The sequence below is a fragment of the Hyperolius riggenbachi genome, chromosome 9 (genome assembly GCF_040937935.1).
Source record: "Hyperolius riggenbachi isolate aHypRig1 chromosome 9, aHypRig1.pri, whole genome shotgun sequence".
Classification (NCBI taxonomy): Eukaryota; Metazoa; Chordata; class Amphibia; order Anura; family Hyperoliidae; genus Hyperolius; species Hyperolius riggenbachi.
This window is the reverse complement of record NC_090654.1, coordinates 64,241,495-64,267,880: the sequence shown is the minus strand read 5'-3', so window position 1 is coordinate 64,267,880 and position 26,386 is coordinate 64,241,495. Positions and strand designations below refer to the sequence as shown.

Sequence of the window (26,386 nt, the reverse complement as noted above, 5' to 3'; positions counted from 1 at the left end):
GGACATTGCTACAGCATCTCTGGAATGTCCAATGCTTTGGATTTAGTATATAATAATCAATACAATGGCATACCGCCACAGGGGTAACATCACATGGCTCCGCCTTCTCCACTGTCTCTTTTTCTGAGATAAAGATGTTTGCCTTGCCTTCATCTTCTCATGTTCATGAATCGAATTCTGGTGATAAGAAACAACAGTCAAAACACAATCTTGATTGCACAATTTCAAAAGATGTAATGGACAGTACTAGGCTTCAAGGAACTGTCCTGGGAATTTATGCAGGAGAACAGAGGCGCTAAAAGGATAAAAGGAAGCTAAATGAGCTTAAAAACCAAATTCTTGGTAAATAGAGGAGGTAGTGGTGGCACAGAGGTGCCTGGCTCTTCTACTGACCACATATGCTATTGCAATATGCTATTGCTCCATTGTTATTGCCTGATGAAGCGGGATCAAACCTGCGAAACGCGTTGCATATTTGGAGTTCATAAATAAAATATATTGACTGTGTTTACTACAGTCGTTGTGTGTCTACTTGGAGGAGGTAAGTCCACCACTACCTCCTCTATTTACCAAGAATTTGGTTTTTAAACTCATTTAGCTTCCTTTTATCCTTTTGGCACCTTTGTTCTCCTGCATAATATTGAGTCCACCCTGGGTGGAGGGTTGCACCCCCTTTTTCTCATCTACAGAGAGTGACTTCTTATTTCTGAGTGGGGTCAGGAAAATCTCCCCACCTGCCTTTACAGTGGTTGCCTAATGGTAACCCTGGTTTGTGAGTATTAATATTTACTCTATCTAGTAACCATTTACCAGTACATATTACACTATTGGGGCTCTTGGTGTTCCTTGTTTTTGTCCTGGGAATTTGTTCTTGGACTCCAAGACCAGTCACCCATACCACGAAAGTCCTCTTGGAGCTAGTATAGTTCAGGTGACCCACCAGGAAATCTCATAGGGAACAGTTCTCCAATCACAGCACCCTCTACAACGTAAAGTGTTGTAATTTTCAAATCATGTGAGGGTAGTTATTACTACAACCTCGGAGCTAGTATGGCTGAGATGATAACCAGGGAAATCTCAAAGGCAACAGTTCTCCAATCACAGCACCCTTTACCACTTGAAGCATTGGGATAGGCCAATTGGTGTGGGCATAGTTATTACTGCAACCTATCTGTAACCTAAAATTTCTAAAGGGTGCTATCATTGGAGAACTGATGAAACAGCAATTACTGGAACTTCCCCATGAGGTTTCCTGGTGGGTCACCTCAACCATACTAGCGCCTTCCTCTCTTGCATGGTAAGATGTCCATTGACATGAAGGGCCAGTTGCTTTATCGGTCCTTTTGACTGGACTGAGGGCCGATCTTGTGACTGTGAAACAGCAGATGCCAATAAAATGGAGGATGAATGAAGCCAGCAGATTCTAAAGCCTGTCCTTATCGCTATTGGCCGCCTGGAGACAGAAGGTTGCAGCAGCTTCTCTTACTCACCCCATACTTGCCCCTCCCCTCGTGGACATAAACATGGATGGGTGGCCTGACTGAACGTTTGTTTATAAACCGCCCTGTTGGTAAACGGTCTGAGAGCAATGGGTATAAGCTATGTACCCATAGGTGTAACCATCTTCTCCAATATATGGCCAGGTTTAGGTTTGTTTCTCGTCTATAACTATTACGGACTAGTCAATACCTACCAGCTACATAAATGTACTGCAATCTATTCTATAGAACTCCATGTCAGCCCTACACCATATGGACTTCAATTATAAGAACAAAGAAATTCACTGTAGGCCTCGCATTTATCAAAAACTGTGAAAAGTATGTTAATGTGCATATCCATATTCAGAGTGAACATCAATTATAGGCAATTAAAACCATATTACAAACAGAGTATGGCAAAGATCAACCTCAGGCTCATCTTTACCTCATGCATATTGGTATGCTTGTTTTTGACAAAAGCGAGGCCTGGAGAGAATTTCATTTTTCTTATACTGTATTATTAAAATAAGTAGAGTTGTGTGGGATTGACCTCACTCTTGCATATGTAGAAGTCCAATTTACCACTATGTGTGGTGGGAACGATCAGATTTTTATATAATGTCACTGTGTTCTCCGATGAAGGCCCCAAAGTAGCGGTGAAACATGTAGGGGGTAGTTTGTATATATGTATTTAGCACCTATGCATTTTTTTTGTGTGAGACTGTTGTGGGCTGGACCTAGGGGCTGGAAAGAATGAGGTAGGGAGGCGTAAGATTGCCACAAAGGTAAGAGGGTTAGTCATCATATAGGAGATGGTGGACCTTTTATCCCTCACCCTCTAGGGAATTTTAATAGAGACTAAGGCCCGGGCCCCACCAGAGTGTTTACAAGAGCGTTTTGCAATTTTGGAGAATTACTGGTACCGTATATACTCGAATACAAGTCGAACTCGTGTATAAGTCGACTCCAATAATTAACCCTCTTAAGCTGGAATGTTTTATTGACTCAAGTATAAGTCTACACAGCAAAGTTAATGGCTGCTATTGGGGCTCAGGAGGGGTTAATGACTGCACTGCATACAGTATTGCAGCCATTAACCCCTCCTGTCACTTAAGTGCAGCCAATACCTCCTCCAGGCCCCCAAGTGCTGCAATTATTCACTCCCTTTTATACAGCCCAGTATTTCCCCCCTGCCCCTTTACTTGTTAATAGTTGTTGCCAGGACTTTTAGACCTGTGTTTTCCTGGCATTTCCTTTCCCCAAAGTATCACTTACCACAGGGTAAATTGCTGCAAATGGGAATGTCACTATTAGAACACACATTACTCAGTGTACACAGTGTTGCCTGTGACTCGTGTATAAGTTGACCCCTATACTTTTATGAAGTGAATCAGACCTAAATTTATAGACTTATACTCGAGTATTTACAATAATTCCAAAAGTGTTAGGTGAAATAAAGTAAATGGACGTGATTCCACTGAAGCATTTGCGATTGCATGAAATTGCGAACATGTAACATTGCGATTACCTTAGAAGGAAATCACAGCTAAAATTGCATTCCTTCAAAGCCCTGCAGAAAACACTCTGAAAAGAGTGTCACAATCGCAAACGCTACCGATTCGTGATTTGTAGTGGGTTCCTGCAGTGACCCCACTGTGAAAGATATCAACACTATATAGATAATAAGACTTCTAATACACTGTCACCTGACTTTGAGTTGTGTTATATATTATTTGTTGAGCTTTAAAGAGAATCCGTAACCAAGAATTGAACTTCATCCCAATCAGTAGCTGATACCCCCTTTCCCATGTGAAATATTTTCCTTTTCACAAACGGATCACTAGGGGGCTCTGTATGGCTGATATCGTGGTGAAACCCCTCCCACAGTGTGATGTCAGGACCATGGTTCTGACATCACACTGTGGAAGCTTTGTTGCATTGTGGGAAATAACAGCTGTTTTCAGCTGTTTCCAACTGCCAAAAAAGCAAGCAGCATCTCCTTCCACTGACATCACCTGCCAGCAGTAAAAATGTCACCACGTGATAAATGTCAGAATGTAAATCAGGGAGAGGAAAGATTTTTCAATGGGCAAACACTGACAAAATCATTTATACATAATTATTGTAAAAATGAAGCACTTTTTTTATTACATTATTTTCACTGGAGTTCCTCTTTAAAGGGAATCTGAAGCAAGAGGTGTAAGGCTGAAAGTATTAGAGGCAGAGTATCAGTAGGACAGCCAGGCAATGTGTACTGTTTAAAATTAAATAAAAATGTCAGCCACCATATCAATCTCACTTCAGGTTCCATTTAACTAATAGAATAAAAAATAAACGTTATGCCTGCAGGGATTATCGTTCCCCTGGGAATTACGCGTAGACACACCAACACTTCTAAAACAGAAATAGGTAAAAGTTCACCTGGCCATGTTCTGCTCCAAGCTCCGCCCCCAGGTCATGCACCTTAAACCATCCTAAATTTGAAAGGTTAACTAATCCCTGGCCACAGTATTGCTGCCTGGGTTTGTACCGCACAGAGAATACATACTATAGCATCAGTGGCGTAGCTAAAGAGCTGTGGGCCCCGGTGCAAGTTTTACATGGGGCCCCCCCAAGCACTCTATACATAACAATTGATGCAGTGCACCAAAACCTGCCAAGGACAACCCCAGTGTCAGAGGTGCAAGAAGGGGTTGGGGAACAGTGTGATAAGGATTACTACTATTCAAAGCATCTATAGAAGTGTTTATTACCAGCACAAGACCAACAGAGAGCTAATACTGTGATAGAGGGTGGACCCTGCGGGGCCCCTCTGGCCAAAGGGCCCCGATGCGGTCGCTACCTCTGCACCCCCTATTGCTACGCCCCTGTATAGCATGACTTACCTGCAGGCTATTTTCGGAATAAATTGCAATTTATTGCAGAACTGGTAGCAGCAGAAGTGACTGGTTGGGATTTCAGCAGAATGGTGAAGTGGATAGTGTCCATAGCATATAACACTATCCTGTGTGCCCGCCCCTGGTATACAATAATGTCATCTGTATAGTGCCCTGGGTGTCTTGTGTATCCTTAATCGCCCACAGAGCTTGTACAGGAGTGTTCTTGGAAAAGCATAGTTACCTGCCTGGATGGCTTTATTGTGCCTGCTTACATCTGGCAAAATCTTGGCAGCTGCAGTGAAGTGCTCTGAACTGGTAAGAATACTTTTCCTGGCACATTTCAGCAGGGTGCCGTAGTGGTTAGCAGTCTCCCCTTCCAGCGCTGGGACCCCAGTTCAAATCCCAGCCAGGGCACAATCTGCACGGAGTTTGTATGTTCTCCCTGTGTTTGTGTGGGTTAACTCTGGGCACTCTTATTTCCTCCCACATCCCAGAAACATACAGACAAGTTAATTGGCTTCCCGCTAAAATTGGCCCTAGACTATGATACATACACTACAAGATACATACATAGACATATGACTATGGTAGGGATTACATTGTGACAAGGGTCTTGATTCATTAAGCTGCTCCGCTAAAGCAGCACGCCTTAATGTGAAGGAGCGGCCACTATGCATGCCTTACATATCAGCGCTCGCTGCTATGTAAGGAGGGTGCCTTCCTTAGATAGGAGCGTACCTTCCTTAGATTGGAGCGTGCCTTCCTGTAGATAGCGAGCGCTGCTATGTAAGGCATGCATTGTGGCTGCTCCTTCACATTAAGGTGTGCTGCTTTAGCACTGAAGCTTAATGAATCAAGCCCAATGATTCTCAAATGTTGTGCAGGAATCCCAGTGACAAGCTTAATAACTGGCACAGTAACCCTCAGGTTGGCTTCACACTGCAGATTGACAGTGTGGCCTTTGGTGATTACCGCGTTAGTACGCGGTAATCCCCGTCTGGCATCCTGCCGAGCAGGAAGTGATGCTCACTTCCTTTTGGGTAATCGGTAAAGAAACAATAAAACACACGTGTTACCTACCATAGACTTACATGACTTCCGATGCAACGCAGGTTGCCGCAGGACACTGCAAGAGCTGCACGGTAAAGTAGGTATGGACGCACGTTAGATAGGACACTTCCGGCGCAGTGTACTGCAACATGGGGAGTGTAAACTCCCCCAGTCTTTCATTAGGCTGCGGTGGGGTGCGGTAAAAAAAAGCAAAGTGACACCCAAAGTTAGGCACTTCCATTAGGCATGTTGACCTACAAATATTAGGCAGGGTGTCCCCAAAATAGGCAAAATTACTCCTAAATTTTAGGCAGACTGGCCCCCTCAAACACTGGAGTTCAGTGGTGCCTGCACATGGAACCACACTCACCAGTAGGAGCAGGCCTTGTCCATCTCTGCCTCAAGAATAATTCTCCCGCCCACCTCACTGAGGACTAGAGATGATTAATGAGATGTAAATATTTCTGAGTTTATGCAAATATATGTACAATTTTATGCAAATATATGCAGTTTGAAAACGGACAAATCAAGTTCCACCCAGGTTTAAATTGATGGGTCCATTTTCAGGCTACAAATATTTGCATAAAAATGTACAACAATTTGCTTAAACTCTGTAATATTTTCATCTCATTGATCATCCCTACTGAAGACCAGCATGTAACTAAACAAAAAGTGCCATAATATCATAATATCCATAATATCACGTGAAGTGTAACAAATACACTTTATTCAGGACATATCCGACATGCTACATTTCAAGTGACTGTGGATATTTTTGATTATCCACATCTAGGCAACTTTTGTTTGGTTGCAAACGTTTGTATAGCTCTATATATGTTTTTTTTCCCCTTGCTCTATTCTTTTTGGTTAATACAGGTGATGAGGCATTTCGCTTATTAATACGCCAGGCCACATTAGTCCTCTTGTGTGCCTTGCCGGCCCGGCTGGGGGCCAACGGATGTGCCAGCCGCATCACTGCAACTGAGGAGCAGCATTTAGAGTATGTGAGGAGGTGTGTAGTCCAGAGGAGCCCCAAGACTTCCTACAGATACAGGAAAAACACAGAGAGAGACCAGGAGCCCCTTATGGTGTAGTATATTAAAGCTAATGTAACCCCAGTAAAAAAAAAAAAAAGTCAGATACTCACCTAAGGAGAGGGAAGGCTCCGAGTCCTAATGAGCCATCCCTCTCCTCTCCCGGTGCCCGGTGGATCGTCCGTGCAAATCGCTGCCTCGGGGACCTCGGAAGTCTTTCGGGAGCACTCGGGCTCCTGAAGGCCGGCGGCTCCATACTGCGCACGTGTGAGTGCGTCATAGACACGCGCGAGCGCGTCATAGAGGGCACTCGCGCATGCGCAGTATGCAGCGGCCTGTCTTCGGGAGCCCGAGTGCTCCCGAAGATTTCCGAATCCTCCCTTCGGTGGCGGAAGTGGCAGTATTTGACCGAAATGGTCGAATACTGCTACGGGGGATCCTGCATGGGACCAGGCACCGGGAGAGGAGAGGGAAGGCTCATTAGGACCGAGCCTTCCCTCTCCTTAGGTGAGTATCTGACTTTTTATTTTTTTGACACCGGTTCCCATAACCTTTAATATCAAGTTCTAGATAAATACAAAGTGATGAGGTACTCACAAAGGTGGGTTGCAAGACCAGCAACCACAGTATAAAAACAAGTGAGGAAATCCCGTCCCCACTCGCGTTCTTTGTCTTCAAATTTATTGGTCGCACTCCAGAAAAAACGATTGTTTAGGTACACAAAACAAACAATTGACAGCAACTTCTAAAAGCTAGGGGGCTGTAAACAATATCACTGGGAGGGAGAAGGCGCCCCAAAAAATATGGATGTGATAAATATAAAATGGCTTACCTCTAAGAAGGGGCAATGCCAATATAGGGAAGACATTTGAAAAATAAGACACAAAAATGATAATGCGTTTTGCGGAGCACAGTCCGTTTCCTCAGATCAAATAAAGCAGTGTCTGGGTAGCTAAGGTGCAAAGCTTGGAGCGCCTAAAAGCGCTCCAAGTGTTTTGTCACTTCCTGACGTCAGATTTCCCGGACGTTACATGTAGCTTCTGGATTCAGCAGTGTTCACATTTACAGTATATCACCCTGGGCTGAAACGCGGTGTGACAACAAATCAACAGCAAAACATGTCTAAAGCTTTTCCTGTGCAGAAGCAGAAAAGTGTTTGGCGACAGCAAAACGAGTCACAGGCAGCCAGCTGCTTAAACCAGTATGTTTTTGGGATGTTTTTGCAGAGAGTGCATCTCATGCAAACATGGGGAGAACATACAAACTCCATGCTAATAAAGTCCTAGCCCATATTTCAGCCAGCGGCCCTAGCACTGAACAGCTGAAGTAGCCCACTACATTCAAAACATGGGTAGCTATGTCCAGTGGCGTAGCTAAGGCGCTATGGGCCCCAGTGCATGTTTTACATTGGGCCCCACCAAGCACTCTATATAGAACAATCGATATGGTGCACCAAAATCTGCCAAGGACCGCCACAGTATTAGGAGGTCAAGTAGGGGCTGGGGAAGAGTTTGTTAATGATTACCACTAATAGAAGCATCTATAGAAGTGAACATTACAAACACAGGACCAATAACAAGAAAATACAGCTGTTGAGGGAGAGCCCCTTGGGGCCCCACTGACCCAAGAGCCTCGATGCGGTTGCAAGTTCACAACCTCTGCACCCTCTATTGCTACGCCATTGGCTATGTCACTGTGGAACTGGACCAACACAACCTGACCTTCAGGCTGGAACCTGAGTATCTGGGCGCTTGTCTAAGCAAGGGAACCCAGAAAGAAACCTCATAGACTAACAGCTGATCCCTGCTTGCGGCAATTTAGTTCCACCCAATCATTTGTAACAAATAGGGGCCCGTGGAAACACTATCCATTAAAGCAAACCTGCAAGATCCAGAGGAGAAAAAAAATCAGATACTTATCTCGGTAGATGGAAGCTTCTGCATACTCCAAAGGCTTTTCAAGTCCTCCTCAAGACCACTGATCCAGCACTGGAACCTCTGGAAGTTCGCGGACGCCCTACCGTCTGTGAACAAGCGTAGCCACGTTATGCAGGACGCCTCCCATCTGCACAGTAAAAGGGAGTCGCACGTGCTCTGTGAAAAAAGCTGAGTGCCTGCGCAGTATGGCCGTGCTTATTCCTGGACGGGAGCACAACCCTGTGATGCACTGTTCGACAAGGTACTTGTTGACAAAGTTTGGGGGTTCCCAGTGCTGGATCGGTGGAGGCGAGGGGGATGGGGATGTCTCTGGATTATCCAGAGAGGCTTCCCTCTACTGAAATAAATACCTATTTGGGGCAATTTTTTTCCCCTTTGGGTACACTTTAAAGGGAAGGTTCAAGCAAAATAAAAAAATGAGTTTCACTTACCTGGGGCTTCTACCAGCCCCTTGCAGCCATCCTGTGCCCTCGTAGTCACTCACTGCTGCTCCAGTCCCCCGCTGGCAGCTTGCCGACCTCGGAGGTCGGCGGGCCGCATTGCGTACATTTTTACGCATTCCCGCTAGTGCAGGAACATTAACACATACTTTTTACGCATTACTGGTTCAATGCATAAATTTTTACTCATTGAACCAGTAACGCGTAAAAATGTATGTGTTAATGTCCCTGCACTAGCGGGAATGCGTAAAAATGTACGCAATGCGCCCCGCCGACCTCCGAGGTCGGCAAGCTGCCAGCGGGGGACTGGAGCAGCAGTGAGTGACTACGAGGGCACAGGATGGCTGCAAGGGGCTGGTAGAAGGCCCAGGTAAGTGAAACTCATTTTTTTACTTTGCTTGAACCTTCCCTTTAAATAATCTCTTAATTGCACACCAGGACCCTAAGCCACTGGGCAATATTTCCAGTACTCAACAGTGTCAATGAGTGCAAAGGCGCTTACTATATAGATACAAACTAATCCCTACATGATATTTCAACCCCACTTTGGAAGCTTCATCAGGAGACACAGCAGAGGCGTTGCTAGGACCCTGAAAGATCCATGGCACCAGGGAGAAGGGATGGTGAAAAATGGGTGTGTACAATACATGAGTGGGTGTGGGTGGGGCCAACTGTTATGTAATAGTGTAACTCAAAGGCAGTGGGCCTGAATTTCCTCCCAAAACACAGCTGGGCAAAGGGACCCTAAGGGCCCGTTCAGATCAGAAATGCGGATGGCTATGCGTGCGGAACGCGTGCGGACCGCAACGCGTACGAACGCATGGCCATCCGCGTTTGTGTGCGTTGCGTGGCTGATCCCATCACTGAAAAGTGAATGGGACAGCCACGCGTTTTTGCAAAATCTGCGTGCAGCATGCGTTCCCGGACCGCACAGGTCCGGAACGCATGCAGTGTGAACATCAGACATTGCACTCTATGCAATGTCTGATGTCGTGCGTTTTGGCCACCTGCACGCGTTTCCAAAACGCGGCTGGAAACGCGTGCAGTGTGAACGGGCCCTAAAGGTAATTAGACTTAGGAGTGTCAAGAGTGCACGGCAGAGCTTCAAGAGGAACTGTAAGAAAAAAAACAGCCCCTGGGGGGTACTTACCTCGGGAGGGGGAAGCCTCTGGATCTTAATGAGACTACCCTCGTCCTCTTCACCCTCTGGGATCAAGTGCTGGCAGCCCCCAAAAGAGCGCCTGCAATATTTACCTTCCCAGCTCCAGCTTTCTGATGGTCTCCAGTGGAAATACCCGAGTCTGATCAGGTCCGCTCTACTGGTCACCTGCAGCACAGAGCGGACCCTGACAGCGCTGAAACCCGGCGGGTAGAGGCCTGCATCGGGTCGTGTACCAGCGGGTTACCTGAAATGCGGGTCAGGTTTGGGTACCCGTTTTGATTTTAATCTGGTTGCGGGTCGGATATGGGTAGGAAACCAGATTCACCAGAAAGCGGGTTGCGTGCGGATAGCGGGGCTGCGGGTGAGGGTCTGAAAAATTAGACCCGCAGAGGGCATCAGGTTGGGTACCCATGGGTTACACAAAATGCGGGTCGGATTCAGGTACCTGTTTTAATTTAATTGGGTTGCGGGTAGCGCGTCTGCATGTGCGGGTTGATTGCAGGTACCAGATTCACCAGAAAGCAGGTTGCGGGACTGCGGCTTGGTTCTTAAAAATTAGACCCACGCAGGCCTCTACTGGAGGGTGAAGAGGACGGGGATGCCTCATTAGGATCGAGAGGTTTCCCCCCTCCTGAGGTAAGTATCCCCAGGGGAAGTTTTCTTTTTCACAGACGCGATTTAAAGAGGAACTGTAGTGAAAATAACAATGAATAATATTTGCCCATTGTAAAATCTTTCCTCTCCCTGATTTACATTCTGAAATGCATCACTGGAGGTGACAACTTTAGTCCTGCCAGGTGATCTGTAGGGAATGTTCGTCACAGAGAGTTCTATGCACAGAGGGAGATATTGCTTGCTTGGCAGTTGGGAAAAGAACCGTTATTTCTCACAATACAACGAGCTTCACAGACCTCGTTGGCCCCCTATTTCTTACAAATATTAGTGGTTGCTTACATCGAGCAGGGAGAGGCCTGTGAGGTTAGACTAGCTCCAGGGTCTGTGACGCAAATATTTTTTTTTTATTTCAAGACTGGCAGTTAAGAAGCGCTTTCTAGTCACATGCAGGCCAGTAGCGCATCCAACAGGAAAAAGGCGTCGCCACTAGCAACAGATTTTACGTTACTTATAGGCCAGAGAATTAGTTGCCGTGGGCAACCAGCATTACAAACACGAGGTCCCGCCCCTCCACAGTACCACTAGCTATACACACCCTAGGAGGTGAGGTTTTGGTGAATGGGCAGGGCGGCTCTATTCAAAGCGAGGCGTTTCCCCCGCAAAAACTACAGCGAAACGGATATAGGGGAGGTGCATGTAACCAGGGGCGCGGACACGTAGTTGACTTCTTATGCGTTCAGGGAGGAGTCCTGGGTTGGTCTGGTGAGCGAATGGGTGGTGTTTAGCCTTTCGGGGGGCGGGGGTTTATGCAATGGGCTGTTCAGTGGGAGTGGTCAAGTATTGGGCGGAGCTGTACGTTCTGAGGAAATACTCATGCATGCAGAGCCGTTCCCGTAAAGTAGTGGGCCAATCTGAAGACGGGTCCCATAGAGGGCGACGTAGGGCTCATTGCTTAGCTGTTCTAGAGGTGGAGGTGTGTCCTGGGCGTAACCCATTCTCGGCTAGTGGGAGTTGCAGGGCGGGGCACCTAGCTTTGGGGGCGGTTCTCAGTCCCCGCTCGGTCCCGTAGTCTGGAGCGGGCAGTGTAGGGTGGGTCCCGTGTGGTTGTGGGTGGTTTCGTGTCAGGGGGCGGGCCGCAGTCTCTGCTCTCCCGCAGTCAGTCAGTCAGTCAGTAGTCGGCCAGTGCGGGGTGTAGCGGGATCGGAGCTTTTGTGTGTCTCTCGGTGTAGCGGCTGGGAGGAGGGAGCACATCGCCGCCATGGGCTGCACGGTGAGCGCCGAGGACAAAGCGGCGGCCGAGAGGTCCAAAAACCTCGACAAGATCCTCAGAGAGGACGGAGAGAAGGCGGCCCGGGAGGTCAAACTGCTGCTGCTCGGTAACTACTGCGTGCCCACATCTATCCAATGTACTCCAGCAATACAGGCTGTACTTCACCCTGTTACATATTCCATTCTATATGTGACAGACATCACCCTGCTGTGTATAGCCTGCATCTTGTGTATGCTGTACATCACCCTACCATGTATTCTATATACCCCTACCATGTATTCTATATACACTGCCTCTATACATGCTTTACATCACCCTACTATGTATTCTGTATACACCTCCCCTATACATGCTTTACATCACCCTGCCATGTATTCTGTATACCCCTACCATGTATTCTATATACACTGCCTCTATACATGCTGTACATCACCCCTATACATGCTTTACATCACCCTACCATGTATTCTGTATACCCCTACCATGTATTCTGTATACACCTCCCCTATGCATGCTGTACATCACCCTACTATGTATTCTGTATACACTGCCCCTATACATGCTATTCTGTATACACTCCCCCTATACATGCTGTCTATCCTTACCCCACTATGTATTCTATATACACTGTCCCTATACATTCTGTACGTCACCATACTATGTATTCTGTATACACTGCCCCTATACGTGCTGTACATAACCCTACTATGTATTCTATATACACTGCCCCTATACATGCTGTACATCAACCTGCCATGTATTCTATATACACTGCACCTATACATGCTGTACATCTCCCTACTATGTATTCTGTATACACCTCCCCTATACATGCTTTACACCACCCTACCATGCATTCTATATACACTGCCCGTATACATGCTGTACATCACCCTACCATGTATTCTATATACACTGCCCCATACATGCTGTACATCACCCTACCATGTATTCTATATACACTGCCCCTATACATGCTGTACATCACCCTACCATGTATTCTATATACACTGCCCCTATACATGCTGTACATCACCCTACCATGTATTCTATATACACTGCCCCATACATGCTGTACATCACCCTACCATGTATTCTATATACACTGCCCCATACATGCTGTACATCACCCTACCATGTATTCTATATACACTGCCCCTATACATGCTGTACATCACCCTACCAGGTATTCTATATACACTGCCCCTATACATGCTGTACATCTCCCTACCATGTATTTTGTATACACTCACCCTATACATGCTGTCTATTCTTACCCCACTATTATATATATATTGCCCCTATACATGCTGTACATTACCCCACTATGTATTCTGTGTACACTGCCTCTATACATACTGCACATCACCCTACTATGTATTCCATATACATTGCCCTTATATATGCTGTACATCACCCTAATGTCTTTTGTATACACTCCCCTTATACATGCTGTCAATTACCCCACTATGTATTTTGTATACACTCCCCTTATACATGCTGTCAATTACCCCACTATGTATTTTGTATACACTCCCCTTATACATGCTGTCAATAACCCCACTATGTATTCTATATACACTGCATCTATACATGGTGTACATCATTCTCACTACATCACTCACTGTACATCATATACACTGCCCGATACATGCTACACATCACCGTATTATGTATTCTATATACACTGCCCTTATAGGTGCTGTACATCACCTTGCTATGTATTCTGTATACATTTCCCCTATACATGCTGTACATTCTTTATACACTGCATTTAAATGTGCTATATAGTCTTTATTCACGGCCCTCATACATGCTGTACAATATATACTTTCTTGTGTATTCTATATACATTGTTCCCATTTATGCCATACACCATCCTGCTGTATTGTCTGCACACATTGCTTCTACATACTCTATACATAATTTTTGTTATGCGTTCTGTGATATTTTATACATCACCCTAATGTGCATGAAATGCACACTACATAGTATGTTGCATACATACTCTTGTTATATGTTCTAAGTGTGCTGTACGTCACTCTGTTGCATGTTCTATATGCACTGCATCCATATATCATCTTGTTGTTGCTGTACATCACCCTTCTGTTTAGTCACTATACATTATTTCTTTATATGCTGTACATCACCCTGCTGTATACACTACTCCAATATATGCTGTATATGTTTTATACACTGCACTTGTGTATGCACTACACCTTGCTCCGTGTAATGTACATCACTTTGTGCATCACATATTCCCTACCTTTACATTGTACATCACTCTCGACCAGTTCATTATACTTATGTATGCTGTACTATGTCTTTATGAACCGTACCCCATACTATTTGCTTTATCACGGTCTATTACATGGTATACTCTACCAGTATGTACTGTAATATCTGTGTACATTATCACTGTACATGATAGGTCATCTTGAATAATAAATATTTAGACAGTTCCATGATTCACATCTGGGTGCCCCCGCCATTTTCAGCACTGTGTAATATGTTGGCGCTTTAAAAATGGAAGATCAACATAATGAATTTTGTGTTATTTAGATTTGCAGTCCTTCATTCTTTATAAAAAAATTACTATATACTGTACACACCAGTATTTTGTATACCAACATGTATGATCCTTCTGTGTGTGAATTATACACATTATACTGTATATTTCACCTGCGTATATGTATACCAGTCCTATTTACTAAACAAGTCCTACATACTATACCCTGTATGCTGTGCATCATTTCTGTGTTAACAGTAAACAACCAGTATACAACCCTATTTATACCACACACACACACACACACACACACACACACACACACACACACACACACACACACACACACACACACACACCCCCCCCCTGTTGTAGACAGCCCACATTTAGCATGTATCCCCTGCTGTAGGTAATATCATCTATAGTACATACTGACATATAGATATTTGTTAGGAGTGCCCATAATTTCCATACATGTTTTCTGCTTTTAATCAACTAAAAGTTCTTACTTCAGTTTGCTCTTGTATTTTTTTTTTTTTTTTAAAAACGTACTATAATTAATTGACTGCAATAAGTTTAGGTACCCCATAACTAAATATCTGTACCCCTTGGGGTGCAAATACCTAGACTGTAACCTGTCTATTACCCTGTCTGTATATATACGGTACACATTGTACAGCACTCTGTACATTGGATACCCTACCTGTATGCTGCACATCAGACTGTATTCTTTGTATTATACAGGTAATCCCCGGTTAACAAATGAGATGTGGACTCTAGGTTCATAAGTCGAAACACTGGTCCATCTCTGTCTCCTGTGCCTCCAGTGTCCCTCTCTGCGTGATCTCTATTCCCTCGTGCCTTCTGTGCCACCTCTGCCCTCCCACTGTGTCACCTCTGTCCCCCTGTGCCCCCAGTGTACCACAGGAAAATGTCACTTTACCACTTTTTTCTTTAAATCGATTTTCTCAAAAAAAACTCATTCACCTGTACCCACAGACTTAAATGCCATTCGTATCAGCGGGTCGTTAGTAAGTTAAGGACTAACTTTTCTTTTATTAACTTATAAATTCCATGCGTCCTCCTGTACTTCACCTTATACGTATCATATCTCACCGTACATGCTGAACAAAAGGGTACAGTAGCCCTTCTTGAGCACCCAGTCAACAGTTGAATATAACAAGCCAAAGGGGTACTGTTCAAGGGAACAAAATCTCATCATCTCATCCAGCAGCATTATATGAATAAAATATCACTTTTTTATTTAAACATACTAAAATTTCGCTTACAGAGGATAATGTGACAGCTACCCTGTTGTGCACATGAATTAACGTATAAAGCCATTGAATGAGTTTTTGTTCCCTTGAGCAATAATCCCTATAGATTGTTTTATTCAGCTACCATACATGCTGTTAACCAGCATGTGTATGCTATACACTTTACCTGGGTAATGTGTGTGTGTGTGTGTATATATACTGTACATCACTCAAAACAATGGTTATCTGTGATGCAACCAGCTGCATTGATTGTATTTTCGATCGATTTGCAGCAAAAATGTATGTAAATTAAGTCTGGACAGTAAAATTTTGACGGTAGAGCAATGGCTTATAGCATTGCTTTGCATCGGGCAGTGCAATGCTGAAGTTCTATAGATTTCATGCTGAAAGCTATTGGTAATCTGTGTGCTGTGCAAGGAAGGGTTTGATTCCTCTCTGATCAGATCGGATGAGAGGATTGGTCTGTTTGCCACATTGGGCAGAAATCTATGCGTGTGTGGCCACATTTACTCTCTCTATAAGTTAGGGTATTTGGGGGCAATTACTTGTTAAGTCCATCATCACTGCTGGTCATCCAGTAGACACTGCTTGGTTGGACATTCAAGACTCATAGCCCCCTCACAATCAGATTGTGCATCCTCTCCTGCCACTCTGCCTGGAACAAAGTCCACCATGCCTGGAACTGAAAAGCTGGGGGTTCATCCAGGGTTGTGCAGTCGGAGCAATTTGGGTACCTGGAGTCGGTGGTTTCATAAACTAAGGAGTCGAAATCTGATGATTTTTGTACCAACTCCACAGCCCTGGTAAGTATTAGACTAAGGCATACAAGTTGAACTTTGGCCCGCAGAGCAATCAGATTTGGCCCTCAAGTGGTTTCCCCACTTCACATTATGATTGGCCCACTCTAGACTGCCAAGGAAGCTATATTGGAGGTGAAGCCCTAGATCACCAGAGGAATGTATAGGGGGGTCACTAGACACTTGGGAACTGTTTAGGGGTGCGAAGAGGGACCCCTAGAAACTAGTAAACTGTTAAGGAGGTAAGTGGGGAACCAATTGACACCAGTGTACTGTATAGGGAGGAAGGGGACCACTAGGCAAAAGGGACCTTTATAAGGGAGGGAGGTGGCCACTAGTCATTGAGGTTGGCCCACAACTAGGTCCCAGTGTTCAATTTTTGCCCACTTTGTATTTGAGTTTGACACCCCTGGACTAAGAAGTCTAAGTTGAGTCGGAGCCGGGACAATTTTGGGTACCTGGAGTCAGTGGAGTTGGGTGATTTTTGTACGGACCACAACCCTGGGTTCATCACCAGCAGACTGCAGCTAATTCAGAAGTTTGTTTTAGAAGATATAAAATTTGCATGAAATGCTGAGAAAACCTAATGTGCCTAAATTAGGGAGATGAGTGAACTCTTGGTGTAAAACACATTAGGGTTACGCTCCACAATTGTATGGATTTGCTTATATATTCTTTCATAAATGCTTGAATTATCAGCAGTCTGGCGGCATGCAGCGCTTGCAAAAGAACTGCCTATACCAGTGGGCTTTGTCAGTCAATGACATAGACTTTGTTCTTCAGTATTTGGGGTCATCTTACCTTTCACTGGCGGTTTTTCTGCCATTACACAAACACATTTGCCATCATTAGCTGTTCCCTGCAATATTACATCTCCTGGATCGATATGTTTTATCCATTGATTTCCCGGCAGAGCAGCATCTAAGTCATGTAGAACATTGCTGTTTGTGTTCTCTGGAGCGGATGATGCTGGAAATAAAGTGTGGTCCCAGGTGGGGGAGTTGTTATCCGGTCATCTAGTGATCATTTAACAGCTCGGTCCCCCAGCACCAGAGTTGTCACTGAAACGCTGAGATTTCTAATATGAGAAACGGAGTTCCCGGAAATGGCCACGGCAAGCGCCTCTGTGGCACAGGCGGCCTCTTTGTATGTGATGTGATCGAGGTTTTGTAAGACCAGGATTGGTTTCAAGATTTGCTCATTTTCTAAACAGGGTGTACCATGGTGGTTGGCATTACTGCATTTATCTCCACGCAGCTTGGTTACAGCAGTCTTCTGTGGTAAGGATAGATCGCTTCTGTTTGTAATAATTCACTTACCTTTCTGCAACCTTGTCTATGATCCGATATGGCCCAAGTGAAGGTGGCAGGGGTTAGCCACGCAAGGTGGGATGAAACTCCATATTACTGTAATCGAAAAAAAAACAGACACATTACTTCTTTAGCTTGCCTATTCTGTTGTTTTTAATGCTCACTGTCAGGTTTAGGAGACATGTGATATGAAAGAAAATAATTCAACTGGTTTCCATGTTTACAGTTTCTCTGTGAAGCCAAAAGTGACATCACTTCTGCCCTTTTCCATTTTTTTCCCACAACATATCCCAGTGTTAATTTTCCCTCCTTACTTTCACAGCTTACTGTGTCTCCCACAGAAAACATCACATAGAAAACAGGCTTACATAACAGTGTGAACTCTTCAAAGGGTTCCATTACCTTCTGATGATAGTGTCATTATCTTAACCAAAATGGGAAGCTTTCCATTGTTGCATGCTGAGATAAGCTTGTTACTGTAGCTCAAAATATTCTTCTCACAATCCTGCTGGCACTGCACACACAGTTCCTGCAGTTAAAGCAGACCTAAACTCAGAACTTTCTCTCTGCTCTAAAAGATACCAACAGCATAATAACATTTTAAAGAAAAACATTTCTTTGTTACAGCTGATAGAAATCCTGCAATAAATCTGCAGTGTTTCTGCTTCCTGCATTCATGGAAGCAGACATATTGTTAACATCCTGTGCTCTCAAATAAGCCTATCTGCTGTGGCAGTCAGCTGACATAGCTGAGTGATCAAATTACAACTTGTGATGAGTCACAGATGAGGTGAATAAGACAGGCTAAACTATCGAAATACATGAAGGGTGCATTCCCGTTTTCGTTCTGTCCTGTGCAAGAGTTCGGGTCCACTTTAAGCAAAGGTACCCAGACTAGGTTAAAAAATAAAAAAAATAAAAATAAAAAAGGGTGACATATAGGAATCTATTAGCAAAAAAGGGGTTTACATATATTTTCAAGGCACTATTTTTTGGCATTTTTTTTAACAACCCTTTTACATCTGACAGATGTCTCTGTCCATCTTCAGTTTTTATTGGCTCTTATCCTCCCTCCCTCAAGTGATGTCCGTGTACTTTAAAATCTCTGCTGAGTCTCTGGCTACGCCTACCTGCGTAGCCACGCCTTCCCCAGCTCGGCAGCCACAGCCCAATTGGTGGCTGCCAAGCTGGGGACAGGTACTCTTTAAACCTCACATTTAATAAAAATGAACACAACCTATTTTTGTGTAGAATTGGGCTATACATGTTAATCTCTTCATGTTACGCTACTTCAACAGAGAGGCAGAAGCTGGACAGAGGCTCTGTGTCAGACCCCATGAGTGCTCTTTAATATTGGCAGCAGCGTAACTCAAATATTATCTGTTGTATTTATTATTATATTTGCATAGTGCCAACATGTACTGCGGATCGTAACAGAGTACAAAGAACCATTCACATCCGTGTGAGGGAGAGAAGACTGTACACTGCAGGGTCCACACCATAGTCACACACTATTATTATACATTTATATACTCTTAACCTATTCCACAGTGCTATACAGAGAACACTGACGCATCCACATCAGTCTCTGCACCAGAGGAGTTCACTCTCACCACAGTCACAGGCTATACATATTTATAAAGTGATGGCCTATTCAACAGTGCTCTGCAGAGGATGCAGTCTCTGCACCAAAGGAGCTGACACTCTAATTCTTCCTCCACAGTCACACACTGTTTATCACTATGAGGTTCCGCAGTGCTTTACATAAAGTGCTGGCCCATTCTCATCAGTCTCTGCCCCAGAGGAGCTTACACTCTAATGTTCCCTCCACAGTCGCACAATGTTATTTATCACTATGATTTTCTGCAGTGCTATACAGAGAATGCTGGCCCATCAGTTTCTGCACCAGAGGAGTTTACCCTGTAATTTCCTCACCACAGACACACACTATTATTAGTATACATTTATATAGCTCTGACGTATACCACAGCGCTGTAGAGATCACTGATCTATTTACATCAGTCTCTGCACAAGAGGAGTTTACACTCTTTCGACCCCACCACAGTCACACACTTATTATAATGCATTCGCACAACGCTAAAATATTCCACAATGCTGTACTCTGAGCACCATTCCTGTTGGTCTGCTCCAGAGAAGCTTACAATCTAATGTCCCCAGCACAGTTGTACAGAATTCAGTCTCTAGCTAGTCCGAATGGAAACTGATTAAAGGCCATATACGGATAGATTTCTGCCCAATGTGGCAAACAGATCGATCCATCTCTTATCTGACCGATTTCACCCCATACACTGCACACAGGTTTTCAATAGATTTCACCTTGACAATCTGTCGAACTGCAGCGTTGCACTGCTACCACTAGCACTGCTCCCCTGTCACATCCATTCAACCAACATTTATCATCTAGTCCGATCCTAATTTAGATTGATTTGTGCTTACGGCCGATGCAGCTCGTTGCATCACAAATAACCGTCCGATTCGATCATGGTGACCGAACCTGCATGTAAAAATTGATGCGTGTGTGGCCAGCTTAACCTTGCAGTACACAGAGCTCTGCTTGGGTTTTAGCTGAGGTCTCTTGTACCACAAGGCCACGGTGCTATTCGCAGTTTACGGTAACTGATAAATGCTAAGCTTTGTTTGCTAAACAGTTCTTAGTCTTGGTTTAGAGACAGGTGTTGCATTGTTTATAGGCTTGAATATGTTGGTGCGTTTCAGCACCAATATCCAAAGGAACGTCTACTGTACAACAATGTGGCAGTCTGTCAGTATTAGTGCCAGACCTGAACTCGGAACTTGCTCTCTGCTCTAAAAGATACTCAGCTGCATAATGACCTATAAAGAGAAGCATTTCTTTGTTACAGCTGATATAAATCTGCAGTGTGTCTACTTCCTGCTTTCATGGAAGCAGACATATTATTAGCATCCCGTGTTTACTAGTTAGCTGCTCTGCTGTGACAGTCAGCTGATTCAACTGAGTGATCAAAGTACGACTTGTGATTAGTCACAGGTGAGTCGGGTTCACATTGTACCTGATCCGGGACGGGTCAGACAAAACGGATCCGCTCTCCGATTCGTTCGATACGTTTTCATAAGTTTTTTTTTTTTTTTTTTTTTTTTTCTCCACATTTTACAACCATTTTGCATACGTTCTGTTCCGGTACAGTGTGAACGAAAACGTATGGAAAATGGACAATGGGGAAGGGAAAAGGGGTTGGCTAGGGTGGGGTTTGGAGAGGGGGATGGTTTCAGTAGTTGTTTCTATCTGGTGGTGGTGGTGTGCATAGATCTGTGCCCCGAAAGTAGAGAAATTCAAAACAGGAAGTGATCTTGTGGTACGTTTCAGGTACGTTTCCTAGCCAATGGGATCAGTATTGTCCGTTTTCCATTGAGATACATTGCATACGTTTAGCATTCAGGACCGTGTCAGTTCGGTGAAAATGGTACAGGTTGGGAACGTCCAATCAGTTTAGCGGAACGTAGGATGTGGATCCGTTTTATAATACCAATGTGAACTTTCCCATTGAAATGTATTGCATCCGTCTACAGATACGCTTCTAACTCTCCGTCTACAGATACGCTTCTAACGCTCCGTTTTTTGTGCAATGTGAACCAGCCCTTAGATAGGCTAAACTCTCTAAATACATATAAGGTGCATTTCTCTGGGTTTTCCTTCTGTCCTGTGCAAGAGTTCAGGTTCACTTTAAATCAAAGTTATGGTGTTTAGGGTCTTAAGTCCCATGTACACGATACGATTCTTTGTACGATTCGATTACGATTCTATTTACGATCCGATTAAATTCGACATGTCCGATCGGGATTCGTTTCAATTCAATTTACCATTGTTTTGCAACATGTTGGATTTAATCGGATCGTATATAGAATCGTACAAAGAATCGTATCGTGTACATTGGGCTTTAACTACTTTAAGACCGCTCCACGCCCATGGGCGTGGCCGGGGCGGCAGCCCCAGGACCGCCTAACGCCAATAGGCGTCAAGTCCTGGGGCTGCACTTTGCAGGAGATCGCGTGCAGGATGCTTCTTCAGTCTCCGAGCGGCGATCGACTGTTAGACGGCTGTCCCCTCCATAGGCTGGACAGTGATCGGCTGTCATAGGCTGAAGCCTATGACAGCTGATCACCCTGATTGGCTGGCGGTGGGAGGGAGGGAGCAGGGGGAGCAAATATAAAAAAGTGCAATTTTTATTTAAAAAAAAGGAAATATGTATATAAAAAAAAATAAACAAATGTGGAGCGATCAGACCCCCACCAACAGAGAGCTCTGTTGGTTGGGGGGAAAAGGGTGGGGAATCACTCGTGTGCTGTGTTTTGCGGTCCTGCAGCTTGGCCTTAAAGCTGCAGTGGCCAATAGGGGGTTTAACACTGTGGTCTTCAAGTGGTTAAACAAAAGTTGGAGTGTTTTCAGACGAAGGAACAATGAGTTTGGAGGATCACAGGGTGGCAGGAGCCATGAATTGATCTGTAGTAAGGCTAGACTAGGTGACCAGGTCCAGAGGAAGGTTCAGCTTGCTGCCCAGGACCAGAGGATGGGTGTGGCTTGTAACCTAGATAAGCTTCATAGTTGGGCACCTTGTTACTGAGGAGTATGTTCTTGGTCAGTTTCTGTAGGTAGTATAAGAACGTCTGTGACTTTGTGCCCAGTGCAGTCAGTGGGGAAATGTTTGAGCTGGTGCCACAAAGTGTCTGACTCTTCTGGTGACAGTCATTGCTGTCCCCGCCACTTCCTGTGCGTTACTACAGACTGCTCAGCCCTGTGCTGTCAAGCTGCTGATGTGAGAGGCACAGGAAAACATAGGCGGACGCCCTGAGACCACATCCTTCTTGTGTAGGCTACTTTTCGCCATCTTTTCTTTATAACGTTGCTTTACTATGAAGAGTTTGCAAGACTTTACGGGATTCTCCTAAATGAGACTTCTCAGCAACTTCTTATAACTTGCAGGGTATTTTAGGAGTCGCACTGCTTGTGCACAGTGTAGTTTGAAGGTATTTACGATAATTCAGCTTTAAGTTAACTGTGGTCTCCCACAATGCATCACTACTGAATATACAAATGATCTCTTTATGCCTTGAAGCCAGGCTTACATCCAGAACCGCTGCTGTATAGCCAGCCTATAGCTTATAAAAGTTACAGAGCCGCATCAACCCAACATGCAGACAGCCTGTTGGTCCTCCTCAGTGCATGGCAGGGATTGATATGGCTCTATACGTTAGGGGCTTGGACCAGTACAACAGTGTGATACCTTTTTGTGTGGACCTGTTCACTCCTTACCAGAGTCCCTCTGAGATGAGACCCTGGCTGCCGATCCTCCTTGTCAGCAACAAGCTAGAAAAGAAATAGATTTAGGTCGACAACCTCTTGCAAAGCATACAGACCGTATCTCAAGGTTTTATGCAGTTTAACTTACCAGTATGTGACTTGTCTTTCACCACTTGCCCAAGTGAAATAGTCCACATACATGAATAATGCCCCAGTGCCTTCAGCAGTCCCCTGATTACTGGTTGATGTGCCTGTTTCCAAAATTTCTGTGATTCAGCTGAAACGGCTCAATGCGGAGTCCTTGTTTAACTCCTTCAACTTTGTGGGTTCTATTTTACTCCATCTTATTTGGCATTCCAGGGCACCGGAGATGAGGGAAGATCAATGAGATGCAAAGCATTTCAAGTAGTCACAGCATTATGAAATTGTATGCAGCTTGAAAATAAACCAATTAAACTCTGCTGAGGTAAAATGTGATTTCTACCTCGTCATACTTAGAGACTCTGAAGTCTCTTAAAAATCCTTTTTTTAATCCCAAAATATTGTTTAACATATTAGCCTTACCTAAACCGCCGCATCCCCGCCGCTGTACATTATCTAAATCCCCCCTAACTCGCCGGGGGGCAGTCTGGACAGCGCTTCCGTGAGAGGCAGAGCTATGAGCCGCAGCTCTGCCTCTCAGCGCGTCTGTCAGCCCGGATCGCCGCCTCTCCCCCGCCCCTCTGTCTTCCTTTACTGAGAGTGGCGGGGGAGAGGCGGAGATCCGCCACTGACAGACGCGCTGAGAGGCAGAGCTGCAGCTCATAGCTCTGCCTCATACGGAAGCGCACAGGGCAGCAAAATCCACGACCAAGAAAGTCGTGGACTTTGCAGGGGGGAGGGGGGAGTTGGGGGGATTTAGACAGTGTACAGTGGTGGGGATGTAGAGGTTTAGTTAGGGCTAATATGTTAAACAATATTTTGGGATAAAAAAAAGGATTTTTAAAAGACGTCAGTGTCTCTTTAAAGGACAACTGAAGTGAGTAGGATATGTAGGCGGATATATTTATTTCCTCTTAAACAATACCAGTTTCCTGGCAGCCCTGCTAATGTATTTGGCTGCAGTAGTGTCTGAATAACACCAGAAATAAGCATGCAGCTAATCTTGTCATCTCTGACAATAATGTCAGAAACACCTGATCTGCTGCATGCTTGTTCAGGATCTCTCTATTAGAGGCAGAGGATCAGCAGGATAGCCAGGCAACTGGTTTTGCTTAAAGAGAACCCGAGGTGGGATTTAATTATATTAGTGGGGCACAGAGGTTGGTTGTGCACACTATCACCAGCCTCTGTTGCCCTATGGTGTGCCCCCAGGACCCCCTGCGATCTGCTGTCCCCTCCGCCGTGCTAGCGACACGCAGCGTGTCGCCAGCACAATGTTTACCTATGCAGTGTCTGTTAGCGCCGCTCCCCCGCCTCCTCTGTATCGGCGCTACCCACCCGCGTCCCTTCCCTCCCGCTGATTGGAGGGGACGCGGGCGGGTAGCGCCGATACAGAGGAGGCGGGGGAGCGGCGCTGACAGGCATAGGTAAACGTGCTGGCGACACACTGCGTGTCGTTAGCACGGCAGAGGGGACAGCAGATCGCAGGGGGGTCCTGGGAGCACGCCATAGGGCAAAATAGGCTGGTGATAGTATGCACAACCAGCCTCTGTGCCCCACTAATATAATTAAATCCCACCTCGAGTTCTCTTTAAAAGGAAACAAATATGGCAGCCTCCATATCACTCTCGCTTCAGCTGTCCATTAAAGCTGTACGGCCAGATTTCTGTGACAGGAGACAACCCTTAGTGACCGAGTGGTGAGTCCCAGCATATGAATCCACAGCTGTATCTCAAAGCAGAAGTGTTTAGTGAAAGCTTGCATGCTTCTGCATACCCTCCCTATATATTCCTTTCTTATAAGACAATGATTGCAGTGAGGCTGTGCAGCTCGGCTTCTCAAGTGATCACTGCTCGCCCCCTGATTTGTGGTGACTCATGCTGTCTTGTCTAGCAGAAGAGAGAGGTGAGGTATGATCATGTGAGAGAACGCAGCAGTCAGGCTAGGCTGCACCACCTCAGACTTGTGCCATAGTCGTATTTCACTGCACTAAAGTGGCTGGAAGGTGGAAAGGGGAGATTATCGGGATAAGAAACCAGCAGCTGTGCTTTCATTAAATATTTCTGTTTTAGCATACAGCTGTAGATTCACATGCGTGGACTGAACTTTAATGTGTAAGTCATAGTGGGCTGCTTGAGCTATGGACAAATTAGGGCCCTTTTTATCTGTCTCAAGTGGAAGAAGTCAAGTCATGAGTGTTGCCTCATGCTGCCCAAGTATAAGTAATTATGAAGTATTTAACAGCGGATAGCAGCAGTCCATGACCAAATGCAGCCCGAGTTTCTGTCTGACTAAAAATCCTGCTACGTTCAGAACCTACAGTTGGAAAATGTGTTGAGCTTAGCCTGCATTATACCTCAGTGAGCTAATTAGAAACTGCTGAGATGCATTATGGGAAGCTGCACTTCAAGCAGAGGGTGAATACGGGAGGAGCTGCCCATGCAACTGCGGGAGGGTGGGGGCACCTCCAGGGCCAAACTCCTCACACTCCCTTTCTCTGATACAGGATTCCTCACTAGAGCAGATGTTGGTGTGGCCATGCTTTATATGGGGGAGCCGTGATGTCCACCTTTTGGAAAGGCGGGGGGGGGGGGGGGGGGGGGAGACATGCCGAGCAAGCATGCAGATCTGGTAATTTTGACTGAAGACTGATTGGATCAGCCACATGCTTGTTTCAGGTATTTGATCCAGGTACTGCTGCAGCCAAATAGATCAGCAGGATAGCCAGGCAACTGGTATTGTTCAGAAGGAAATAAATATGGCAGCCACCATGTGTCTCTCACGTTCCAGTTGTAAATCTAAGGCCTGATTCACGCGGGCATAAAGAATGGTCTGTTTAGCGGAACTAAACTGATCGAATCCTAACTGGGGTGAGCGGATCCTGTGTTAATAGGAACCCTTGTCATGGCTCCATTAGGACGGACCCATTTGGCCTATTCAACCGAACGGACCAAGTTTGAGATGAGGGTGATTTTTCCGAATCGCATGGTCAATGTGACGCGTCCAGCAAAGGGTCACGGTTGAAAAACTGATGCCTTTTAAAAACTTATTTGGTTTGGATGGATCAATTTTTACTCGAATCAGATTTTATCCTGCAGTGTGAACCAGGCCGTAGTCTGGGGGTGCATGTTTCCTGTACCCCTGGCTCTCCTGATCTCTGAAAATGCCTTGCACGGGATGTTTTGAGGAAG

The 26,386-nt window shown here is 45.1% G+C and overlaps 1 protein-coding gene and 1 long non-coding RNA gene across 4 annotated transcripts in view; one reads left to right on the top strand and one right to left on the bottom strand.

The window, feature by feature from the left end:
• The window catches only part of LOC137532452 (uncharacterized), a 91,280-nt gene extending 79,731 nt beyond the window's left edge, over positions 1–11,549 (bottom strand). For 2 of the 3 annotated variants that reach the window (XR_011023932.1, XR_011023933.1), the window contains exons 1-2: positions 11,191–11,549; positions 74–177 (exon numbers count right to left, since the gene is read on the bottom strand). This is a non-coding gene — a long non-coding RNA (uncharacterized lncRNA). Of the gene's footprint in view, positions 1–73; positions 178–5,448; positions 5,573–11,190 lie in introns of those variants that run through there. The other variant, XR_011023934.1, reaches the window with a different exon arrangement.
• Positions 11,445–26,386, top strand: part of GNAI2 (G protein subunit alpha i2) — a 124,329-nt gene continuing 109,387 nt past the window's right edge. The window contains exon 1 of the mRNA XM_068252941.1: positions 11,445–11,971. Coding sequence (XP_068109042.1) covers positions 11,854–11,971 — 118 coding nt within the window. The 5' untranslated portion in view covers positions 11,445–11,853. The remainder of the gene's footprint in view (positions 11,972–26,386) is intronic.